This window comes from Grampus griseus (assembly GCF_964374135.1).
Source record: "Grampus griseus genome assembly, chromosome: 15".
Classification (NCBI taxonomy): Eukaryota; Metazoa; Chordata; class Mammalia; order Artiodactyla; family Delphinidae; genus Grampus; species Grampus griseus.
Genome location: NC_139009.1, coordinates 8,003,851 through 8,016,002, shown reverse-complemented (window position 1 = coordinate 8,016,002; position 12,152 = coordinate 8,003,851). Strand labels below are relative to the sequence as shown.

General features: G+C 45.7%; 1 protein-coding gene across 1 annotated transcript in view; it reads right to left on the bottom strand.

Annotated features, from left to right (window-relative positions):
• Positions 1 to 12,152, bottom strand: part of GREB1 (growth regulating estrogen receptor binding 1) — an 82,199-nt gene that overhangs the window by 66,081 nt on the left and 3,966 nt on the right. Inside the window, exon 2 of the mRNA XM_082672523.1 lies at positions 3,413 to 3,593. Within this exon, the coding sequence (XP_082528649.1) occupies positions 3,413 to 3,569 (157 nt within the window). The 5' untranslated portion in view covers positions 3,570 to 3,593. The remainder of the gene's footprint in view (positions 1 to 3,412; positions 3,594 to 12,152) is intronic.

Below are 12,152 nucleotides of genomic sequence, written 5' to 3'. Positions count from 1 at the left end.
CATTCCAGGTGTGATTTAATCAGTACAGGGTGCTGGGAGCATAACCTCAGGGTGGTCACCATTTGAAAGGTGCCGGAAGGACAAGAGGCAGAAGAAACTAACATCTTAGGCCGGCCCAGGCCCATGACCTTGGGAAGGTCACGGCAGGAAGTGAGCAAGAATTCCTAGTGTCTCCATCCCTCCAGGACGAGAGGACACAGAGGTGGCGGGGAGACTGTGAAAAGCTTACCCGGGAAAAACACAAAGGGCGTTGGAGGGGTAAAATGCAGAGCCTCCTTCAGCCGCTTCCTTCCTGCCGTTAAATGCAGGCAGGGACGGTTTCGGCAGAAGGTGGAGTCATGCCCAGACCCCAGGTGCCAGCCATGCCGCTCGGGTCCTCACGGGGGCCCAAACCATCCTCTGGCCGTCTATGGAGTAGGTGGCTTAGAAGGCTGTCTGCAAAATCAAGACTAGTCTGTGAGCCAGAGACTCAGCTCCAGGGGCTCGGGGGAGGGGGTGGGGGTACAGCAAAGCACCAACAGTTAGAGTGAAAAGGGGAGAGAAAGCCGGGGACTTCGGCGCTCTGAGGGCACACACAGGAATGTCTGCACGTTACTCTGCTCCACCGAAAAGAACAGGAATCCAGACTGTCCGAGAGAATGAAAGGAGAGGGTCTTAAGCCTCTGCAAGTCAAAGAAAGGGCTCAAAATCCCGTTGCTGCTAAGAAAGCAGGATTAAAGGTCAAAGGTCTACATCAGACATTCCAGGGTCTTTGATGCGATCCTTCAGCCAGCAACAAGCCCAAGGAGACTTCCTAACTGGGGCCAGACTAAACCAGACTGTTTACCAAGGTCTCCTGGCAGGATGAGAGCTTTAAAATGGCCTTAGACAAAACCAACTGGACTGGGAGCTCAGGACCTTAAAACTCAACCACAGGAATCCAGGGGTTCCACGGCTGCACTGCACCCCATAGAGGATGAGGGCATGTGTTTTAATGATTAGAGTAAATGTTGTTTTCTTTCCATGAGAAGAAACCGTATGACATTCTGAGTGGGTAGGATTACAGGCATGTACCTGCATCTTGTTTAATAAATAAATACTTATCCCCAAATACTGGGGTTGTATTTGTTTTGTTGGGTTGGCCTTCCTTTAAAAAACAATACGTAAAAGATTTCTCCTCTAGAAGGAGGGGGTAATACCCCTAATTTGTAGAACAAAGTAACAAGGGCCCTCTGAATCGCCCTCACAAATACAGAAAATGTTAACAGACCAAGGGGTGTTTTGGGGTACCAGCACCCTGGTCATTAAAAGCATCCTTAATGTTGCTGTCTGAGGAAGGACAGCAGTTAAGATAAGAGACCTGATGGAGAGACAGACTGACCAAACAAGCCCTCTGCACCACGTTCTATGATGCAGAAACCAGGGGCTCAAGCCCAGTGCTTGGCTGATGGTGACATTTAGCAAATCACCAACCCCCTCCTCCATCCTCCCAGTACTAGAGAAACAAAATCTCGGAGGATTTCTCTACGCTGTTTGCCAGACAGATGGGAAAATCATAGAGAGGGCCTGCTCTGGTTTTCATACCAACATGAGGGGCTGACCAAGCCGGCTGACAGCTGGCAGGGAGCCTGCGGCACTCAACATGGGGGGCCCGGGCCACGCAAGCCTCTAAGCTGTCCCTGGAAAGCAACACATGATGAGGGCAGATGAGGGCATCCCAAGGAGGCAACGTTCGGGATGCAGCCTCCCGCTTAGAGGCCAGCAAAGGTTGTCTATGGAGAGCTTCAACCCCAGGAAAGGCTGACTGGGAAACTCCAGGGCTTTCTCCCCACCTGTCAACATCCTTCAAAACGTCAAATCCATCTTCCATCTTCCCAAATCATGGGATTTAATTACTGGTGGAGGTAAAAGCACTTTGTTGATTTTAAGGTGCCTTATTTATCATTAGATTGTTCACTTATCATTAGCAGCAAAGCCTTTCAATACTACAAGAAGTTAAGGATGAGCATTTAATATATATTTCACAGAAGTCTTTCAGCTAGCTGAAAACACACAATCTACAAGAGATCCCCCAGTAATTTCTCAAATGCCCCCAAGGTCACAGTAATGCTTCCTGCGCCGGAAAACCTTGGTACTTTCGACTTGAATACCAGAGAATTCTTGGGCTTCCTAATTCGTGCTTTTGACAATCGCACGAATTACGATCTACTTTCTCCCAGACCCAGATCCAGTTCCTTTAGGTCCTTAGCGATTGCTATTTGCAAGGTTAATTTTGTAAGGACGTTTTAAATAGTGACACGAGAAATGCCTCCCTGCTGGAAAAAGGGACTTTCAGACATCACACGAGGACCTCTGAGACTCATTTTCCCTTATGTGCAACCGTCCCCAGCCCACCATCCTCACCCTGCACACACACACACACGTCGTGATCACCCCAAGACAGGACCCGGCATACTGCATGCTTCATTAATTTGTTAACTTTTGTTTTAAACCAGAGCCCTCTTTCACTTCAAAAGCTAAGAGAAGCGTGCAGGTAACTTCACGTGAAAGACAAAGTGACAAAAAGAACTTCCTTTAGCAATAACTCTCATACTCTGGATTGCTGTGGGTTACTTTTGACATGAAAATACACGACTACAAAACAAACAAACGAAAGATTGAAAAATACAACCAGTTTATTCTCTGGATAATTAAGTAAACCCTAAACTTAACCCCATGCCTGAAGATTATTCCTGGCACACGTTAAATCTATAAGGGTTTGTTCTTGGTTTTTAACAGTTTCTAGAGGGCTCTTGTAACTGCTATCACAAAGAAAAACTACACTCCCTTGCAAAGATATGGCCACGGGCTTCCCTGGTGGCGCAGTGGTTGAGAGTCCGCTTGCCGATGCAGGGGACAAGGGTTCGTGCCCCGGTCCGGGAAGATCCCACATGCCGCGGAGCGGCTGGGCCCGTGAGCCATGGCCGCTGAGCCTGCGCGTCCGGAGCCTATACTCCACAACGGGAGAGGCCACAACAGTGGGAAGCCCGCGTACCGCCAAAAAAAAAAAAAAAAAAAGATATGGCCACTAATCACAAAGAGAAAAAATATATAACTGAGGGTCAAAAGCATGTTAAAATGTCTTACTTATCCAAGTGAGCCATCAAACCTTTTAATAAGAGTATAAGTAACAACCAATTCAGAACAGGCTGGCATGGCTTTCTTTCTCCTACTAGTCCAATGAACCATTTTATTCCTTGCAACTTTATGGCTGAAACTTACCTTAGTCTTAGCCAAGTAAGGATGGGATGCACGTGCACCTTTCTCTTTTCTAATAATTCTGTTCTTCCAGACCTAACGGTTTCTACAGTTTCCTCAGAAGAGGAAAGAGTTTCCAGTCCCACTGCTAACATTCTCACACACGGTAAAAGAAAGGCAGGCACGCATCTCCTACCTTCTAGGGCGGAAAGCTGCTGCTCCGCTTCCAGGTACAACTGGGAGAAGATGGGCCTGGGTACCAGGCTGTTGGAGCGCAGAGAGGCCTCGATGGAGTTGTGCAGGACCTCCTCAAACCGCGTCGTCTTCAGCTGTCCAGCGTAAGAGTTTCCCATCTCCAAGAGAGACGAAGCAGTCTTCTGTTTAAAATGGCATTTCAGTTTCAGTTAAAAAGCCTGACCCCGAGCGTGAAGCCCAAAGGTAGAAAGGATCCCCGCTGCAAGGAGGGGAGAGGGCCGCGTATCCCCGACTCAGCCAAAAGGAGGAGCAGACGGCTCTCAGCTACGGCTACTGCCGGGCAATTACAGGAAGTTATATAAGTAACAGCTTTCTCTAATTTAGCACTCAGAGAGCAGAGTCTGACACCTCTTAGGAGATCTTACTAGAAACTGGCTCTTAGTCATCTGCAGGTTTCACAGACCCCCAGCTTTTCCCTGAGTGGTGATCCTGCTTTTGAGAGACCCCAGACAAATGACGCTTTCTTTTCCCTGACTTGAAGAAGAATAGCCCTGTGCCACTTTATGTGTGTGACGGCGGCTGACAATGCAGCGACCCATGACAACCAGTCCCCAGTTTCAGGATTACGGGACTGGGCCTCCCCTCACCCTCTCAGGAGGAAGGCTAGCAAGCAGATTTCCCCTCATTGCCTCCTCTGCTAAAAGGCCAATTATGAACACTTCCTCTAAAATGTTTTTAGTTTATTATGTTTCCATTAGACAAGTGATGCAGAATTACATCTGGATATCTGGAAATTACACAAGAGGGTGGAAAAGCAGGAGGAAAATCACTATGTCCATCCCCCAAGATAAACACTGTGATTTTTTTGTTTTGGTAGCAGCTTAAGATCCAATTCACATAACACCCCATTCATCCGCTATATGTAAAAGAGATAAACAACAAGGTCCTACTGTATAGCACAGGGAACTATATTCTATATCTTGTAATAACCTATAATGGAAAAGAATACAAAAAAGAAGATATATATGTATAACTGAATCACTTTGCTGTACACCAGAAACTAATACATGTTAAATCAACGATGCCTCAATTTTTTAAAAAAAAGGTACAACTCAGTGGTTTTCAGTATATTCCCATGTGGCACAACCATCACACAATTGATTTTAGAACACCGTCACCACCCCCGAAAGAAATCTCATACCCTTTGGCTGTCACCCCTAAGTCCCCAATCCTCCAGCCATAGGCAGCCACTAATTTACGTTATGTCTATTAGACATATTAACAGAATCATACAGTATGTGGTCCTTCCTTCCGTTAGCGCAACGTCTTTACCATTCCTCTGTGTTAAGCACGCGTCAATACTCCATTCTCTCTGATACTTTGATGCATTCTTTCCAGACTTAATTCTCTGGGGCACAGGAGGGAGCTGGGAGACTGTATCCACATGGTAATAATCCCTTTATGATACAATTTTTGATTCTGCTCTTTTCATCTGACATAAACATTTCATCCAAACCTCTTACAAATGCTGTCAGAAGCAGTTTAATGGCTGCATCGCATTCCATTGAGTGAAGGTTCAGGTATTTGCTAAGACATTTCTCTGGGATCAGACATATGGTTAAACCCCTATATTTTAGTGCTTCCTAAGAACGGGCATTTAAATGTATATTCCTTCCTAACGTTTTCTGTTTAGTTTCTATTTCATTTCGTTTTTGGTTTAGATCTCCCTTTTTCTCTTTCCTTTTGGTTTAATTTGCTGTACTTTTACCAAACATCTAAAAATGACTCTTTCATCATCATCTTTATTTTCCATCTTACTGCTTTGATAAGGAAGATATTTAGGGCTATACATTTTCCTCTGGGCGCCTCTTGTGCTGTGGCCCCTAGGTTTAGTGTAAAGTGTTCCCCTTTAGACAGTTTATGATCTCCCTTTTGAGTCCCTTTTTGATCCTATAATTATCCAGGAACATAGGTTTAATTTCTAAATAGTCTGAATTTGGGAGGAAGAAGGATTAGCCTGATATTATTTATTTCTAATTTTTATTGGATAATCACGACTGTGGCCTTTAAAAACTCTACTTTTAAAATTTGTTAAGGGTTTCTTTTTGACAGGTGCCAGATGGATTTTTACAAATATGCTGTCATATGAGAAAAGATTAAACTCTCTTCAAGGTATGAAAGTAGACTATTCAACTTTTCTACATCCTCATATATTTCATGCCTCCTCTACTACTAATGTCCAAAGTGCCATTTGACTTCAAAATAGAACAAGGTGGGGAATTCCCTGGTGGTCCAGAGGTTAGGACTCCACGCTTCCACTGCAGAGGGCCCAGGTTCAATCCCCGGTCGGGGAACTAAGATCCCGCAAGTTGCAGCCAAAAAAAAAAAAAAAAAGCACAGATGCCATCCCCGACATGACCACAGGACACTGGCTTCCTGCTTCGTTACGGTGACACACACTCGGTCACACAAGTTGTGAGACTGGCTTCACATCCCAGGCACCTCCTTACACATCACTCTGACTGAAGACGTATCTAAGAAATTCCCCTTGTTCTTGTTCCGTAGGTGGCTAAGCAATTTCAAGATGGGACCGTTGGTGCCCTGAGGAGCTCTGGTTTCCCTCCTGAGGGTAAAATGGGGGTGTCGTCAGGTTGATTTTCTGCCTCTGTTGTAAGAAAGGTTCAGGCTTCCTTCTTCCAACTAAAAGTAAATGGAAACCATTAAACACTTCCTGCTTGGGGCAATAATTCCTGAGCACAGGGCCTCCCCTCGGTCAGCCCCTGCTTACAGCCTGGGGAAATGAGCTGGTGGGAGGATTGCTTCAGGAATTAGCACGAACAAAAAGAAAGCGCTCCTGAAAGAGAGAGGGGAGCGGCTGGAGCCACCTAATAGCCTGAGTCAGAAGAGGCTCCCAGGCCCTCTGCCTTTTCTCTTGACCCGCAGCCTCCTTCAGTACGTAAATGAGGGATTACGGGCCACATGTGGGGACGCCTGTGTCTGTTTCCATTCAGGGTGGTCCATGGAAAGCTGCCGCCAATTACTAACATCACGAATGCCTCCTGTTTCTATAGATCTTTGTCTGAAGAGCTTAACGCACACAGAAAGCAGCTCTACTTCTGGCCCATTTTACCTGGAGCCCCTGCAGAATGATGCTCAACGGTTGAAAGAAATGCTCGGGGCATCCAGACCCTCCCTTCCCAAGGTCCTGGGCCGCTCACCTGGCAGCGGATTGGCACCCTGAGCCCAGAGGGCTCCAGCGGTTAAGGCAGAGCAATGCCTGGTGTGGACAGAGCAGGAAAGAGGACGAAAGAAAACTAATATTGTCCGGCTCCCGTGTGCCAGGCCCCCTGCTCAATACGCTTGGTAGCCGTGTGAGGGATATTACGAAGCCCATCACAAAGCTGGCAAATCCTAGTCTCAGAGATGATAAGTAACCTGAAAGAACTCTGGTTGGAAGAAAACAGAATTCGGGGTTGGGGGAAGGAGCGGGGAAGGGGAGGGAAGGAGGGTAGGAGGGAAGGAGAAACACAAAAGGGACAAGGGCATAGACAGAAGAGCGCTCACACTCAAAAAATGGAAATTGTGGGCTTCCCTGGTGGCGCAGTGGTTGAGAGTCTGCCCGCCGATGCAGGGGACACGGGTTCGAGCCCTGGTCCAGGAAGATCCCACATGCCGCGGAGCGGCTGGGCCCGTGAGCCATGGCCGCTGAGCCTGCGCGTCCGGAGCCTGTGCTCCACAACGGGAGAGGCCACAGCGGTGAGAGGCCCGCGTCCCGCAAAAAAAAAAACAAAAAAAAAAAATGGAAATTGTATTTTACAACCTTAAGCAAACATCAAAGCTTTAATGTCTAGAAGCAAAAAGTGAGAGAGACAATGACCCCACTCCCGATCTAATGAGGCATTTGAAATCCTGAGTAAATGCTGGTAACTGGAGATGGGGAAGGAAACTGAGAATCGTACGACAATGCTCTGGCCCTTTCTGTTAGTCCTACTGGACCGCAATCAAATGGTGTGGAAAATTCCTACCTACACCTGGCAATGCTCCAGCTCACTGACAAGACCACCTGCCAGTGAGGAGTCAGGGCTCAGAGGGCAGACAGAGCAGGCTGAGATGGAGGCCCGCTGGCGTGCTAGGATCCCACAACTGTCACACGGGGAACTAAAGAGCCAGAGAGAGGACAGCCTCGCTCAGGGTCAAAACACCAAAGCCAAACTCCTCCCCAAAGCCTCGTGGATCCAGGGCGACACCTGTGACCTCCCGGGACTGGGTTCTGCCACTCGCTCCCTGGGTTCAGCCCCTTTGCTCATCTCCTGCTGCAGTTACTCAAGTCTGCAAACTGTGGGGATTCCTTTCCCACCCTGACACGTCACACTCTGCTGCCTGCCTTCCAAGGCCTGGCCCAGCCCCTCCCAATGCTGGTGTGTGACGCTCTTCAACCACAGAATCTGGAGCAGTGCCCATCCCCACAGCGACGACGGTCAGACCACGGCCTTCACCTTAATGCACAGGAGCCTGGTATAGTAGACAGAGAGAGCATGTGTGGCTCACCGGGCCTCGGTATTCTCATCTGTAAAATGGGCTCTTTGAAGGACTCACTGGTCATCACAGAGAGCAGAAGACACAGAGTGTGAAAGTGCCTAGCAGAGCACCTGGTAGTCAGTGCACGACCATTCATTTCTAGCTAAATCTGAACAGGTGTGAAAAGATAAGAACTTCAAATCATAAGTGACAAGGGACAAAAAAGTGCTATAGTCCATAATTCCTACAACGTAAGGTGGGGGCAGGGGTCTTGGGGAGAATCAGTGAGAACTCAGGCGGTCCAAAGGGGCTGGTACCCAAAGTGGGCCAAAAAGGAAGAGTAGGATATTTTGGGCCAAAAATTGGGACTAACATTTGGGAAAGAAACAGGAGGGTACACAGGCAAGAAAGCTCCACGAATATACACATGCTGTAGAAAAAGAAAATAAGTGCATTTGATGAGTAGTAAAGGTGGCACCACGACAGGAAAAAAACGAAAACTGAGGGTAAAAATTAGACATTGTTTTAGGAGGCAACAGCCCTGAAGCTTCAGAACTAGGGATTTATGTTGCTAAAGGTGATATTTTAAGCAGGTCAGCTGGACAGGGATGTTTGGAACAAAATTGGAGGGAAGACCCAGAGGCAGGAGGCCTGGTGGAGATAAATTAGGAGCTTGGGATTAACATACACACACTACTGTATATAAAAGAGACAAATAACAAGGACCTACTGCAGAGCACAGGGAACTCTAGTCAATATCTCATAATAACCTATGATGGAAAAGAATCTGAAAAGAATAGAGATATATATATATAAATATGTATAACTGAATCACTTTGCTGTACACTTGAAACAACACTGTACATTAACTATACTTCAATAAAGAAATAAAAATAAAAACAGCATTTGCTCACTTCCTGTCTCTGTGTCACATTTTGGTAATTCTCACAATATTTCCAACCCTCCGCCAGCAAAAAGATTTTGACTCACTGAAGGCTCAGATGATGGTTCTCATTTTTTAGCAATAAAGTACTTTTTAATTGGGATACATACATTTTTTAAACAAAATGCTATTGCACACTTAATAGACTACAGTATAAACATAACTTTTATATGCACTAAGAAACCAAAAATTCATGTGATTCACTTTATTGCAGTGGCCTGGAACTGAACCTGAAATATCTCCAAGGTGTGCCTATAACTATTTTGGAAGATGGGGAAAGGAAAAAGATGGATACACACACGTTTGGTGGGGAGGAGGAAAGAGGTGTGAGAACCCTCAATTCTCATTCCACGGTAAGAATGAAAAGATGGTCTCGGAATAATCAAGAAAGTGCAACATCAGTTATTACTTGTAAATAAAGAGGTAAATTCCAGAAAATTAAAGAAAAGAAAGAATTAAGAGATGGTTGCCTCTAAGTAGCAGGCATTGGAGTGGAAATAGGTGAGAAGAAGATCACTGTTTTTCATTTTAAAGCTTATAACATTTAACTTTTTAGACTGTATGCATTTTTACGTTTATTAAAAGCTGAAGGTTACATTTTTAAAAATTAATGAAATGCAGGCTTTATGCATATCCATTTTTATAATGGATGATGGACATCACACAGCACCTCAGTAGGAGAGCAACTGAAGATCTTGGTGAACTACAGACCTACAGCAAAGGCAGGCCACCCTGCTAAGCATCTCCACAAGCATCACTGAATTTAATCCTAGCAACAATCCTTTCTGGTCATTATTTCTCTCCCTACTTGTATCCTTATTTTACAGATGAAGAAACTAAGGCTCAGGGAGGTTGGGAGACTTGTCTAATGACACACAGCTAGTGCCTGGTCTGGAATTAAAAGCCCATCTCCAAGAATCTCTTCCATGACAAGTAGTATTTAAGAAGTTTAAACTAGTAGAATTGAAAAATCTCAGACATCCTCGGTTTAAAGGTTATAAACTTGTATTACCATTACCTTCTAGTGTTTTTTTCCAGTCGCATCAAGACATTTCCCAATTTTACAGAATGCTATGGTATTCCTCAAAACTTCTAGAGGATGGCACTGGAGGGTCGGCCTCACGACACAAAGCATGCACACACACCCAAAGTTGGACATCCTCCCAGGCTAAGTGTTCTCGCTGGTACTCTGGGAGTAATTATTATTACTGCAATTATTACACAGCAATTATTACACAGCAATTAATGCTGCAATTATTCATAGGAGAAGGTTCATAGGAGGTTCATATTCATAGGAGAGAAGGTTCATATTCATAGGAGAAGGTTCTACCTATACTCACTGAACCACATGACCGACCTTATAAAGTCCCTATTATAGTACTTACATACATAGTACAGCATTACATCCAAAGTGAACAAAAAAACAATATAAAAACCTCTGTTCATATCTATTTTACCTAACCATTATATTATTTTTCAGTGTATGTTTTATAATGTAAATAATATACAGCGGTCCATGTATGCAATTTATGCATCAATAGACAGATATATACATACATATGAGGGGCGACCCGAGTTTGAATGAAAGAATAAGGAAACCAATATTTGTTTAGTATCTCCTTTGTGCCAGCAGTTCTGTGACAAAAGTACTATTGTCTTCATTTTGCAGGTGAAGAGACTGTGTCTGGGGTTTAAAAGCATCGATCGTCTTCACATCGTTATTATTTCCTTTAGCAACAGAAACCCCAAGAACATTTTACGTAATAATCAAAATAATAGTCATCACTTACGAGGGCCACTTTGTGCAGACACCGTTCTTAGTTTACATTTATCATTTATTTCATTTTCACCATGGCCCTAAAATGCACATAGCATGGTTCTCATTTTATATATTAGGAAACTGAGGCAGGATGAGATTAAGTGACTTGTGCAAGGTCTCACATTTGCGACAATTTTAGAATGTCGAATAATGGCCCAAAGCAAGGGAATCATTGCTTTCAATGACGTCGGTGACTTCAGAAAAGGGAGCATTTTCTAAAGTTCTTGTTTTTTGTTTTTGTTTTTTTAACGGTGTTCACTTGTCCGGCCATGCCAAAACTTTTGGTTAGAAGAGGACTGCCTTAGGTTCTTCCTTAGTGGTACTTTACCAAGAGGGGGGCTGCCATGACAAGAAAACACAGCATCAGCAAATGAAAAGCCCCATTTAAAAAGGTACATTTCTAGGGCTTCCCTGGTGGCACAGTGGTTGAGAGTCCGCCTGCCGATGCAGGGGACACGGGTTCGTGCCCCGGTCCGGGAAGATCCCACATGCCGCGGAGCGGCTGGGCCCGTGAGCCATGGCCGCTGAGCCTGCGCATCCGGAGCCTGTGCTCCGCAACGGGAGAGGCCACAACAGTGAGAGGCCCGCGTACGGCAAAAAAGAAAAGGTACATTTCTAGCCAGACTAAGAAAACCAAGAGCGTTCTAAAAATGCTACGTGAAGACAGGTCTCCCCGAGGGAGGAAGGCGAGCAGGCTCACTGCTGCTTCACGAGACAGGCAGAACACACAAATAATCAGCGGGCCGGCCCGCCGGGGCCTGGACAGTGTCCGCCTCCCCGACAGCCCGACTGGCCCTTTCCTGGAGATTAAAGCAGGGATTAAACCAGACTCCAGCCCTTTCAAAGAAAAACATTCTCGTTCCGGCCTCTCCTTGAAGTGACCTTTTTCCTTTTTCTTTCTTTTTTTTAAAGAATAGACTATCAAAAGTTTTGGGGAATACCCTGGCGGTCCAGTGGTTAGGACTCCGTGCTTCCACTGCAGGGGGCACAGGTTCCATCCCTGGTCGGGGAGCTAAGATCCCACAAGCCACGAAGTGTGGCAAAAAAAAAAAAAAAAAAGAATATCAAAAGTTTTGCCCAAGAGACAGAAAATCCATTTCACTTAAAAAGCTCACTGACACTGGGAACCCTGAAGAGCTCTGTGTCCAGCTAAACTCTGGGTCCACAAAGATTTTCCTGTTCCTTTCTGAGCACCTTTCAGCTTTGCCTTTTATCGGTCAGGTACGCAGGCACCTCTGCTTAAGCCCAGAGCTCGCATCTGTCAACAACAGTTATTGGTTCCTGGAATGGCTGGAACTCGCTTCCGAAGGATGCCGCCCAGCTCTGTGTATCCCTGGCTGCTGCGCACTGGCCATTCTGCTCATAAAAATAAAGCTACCACCTCCCCTTGCTGCTCACCCAACAGAGCCGGCTCTCCCCTCCCCCAGAGGGATCTCTGCTAACCCGTAGAGGGATCCTCAT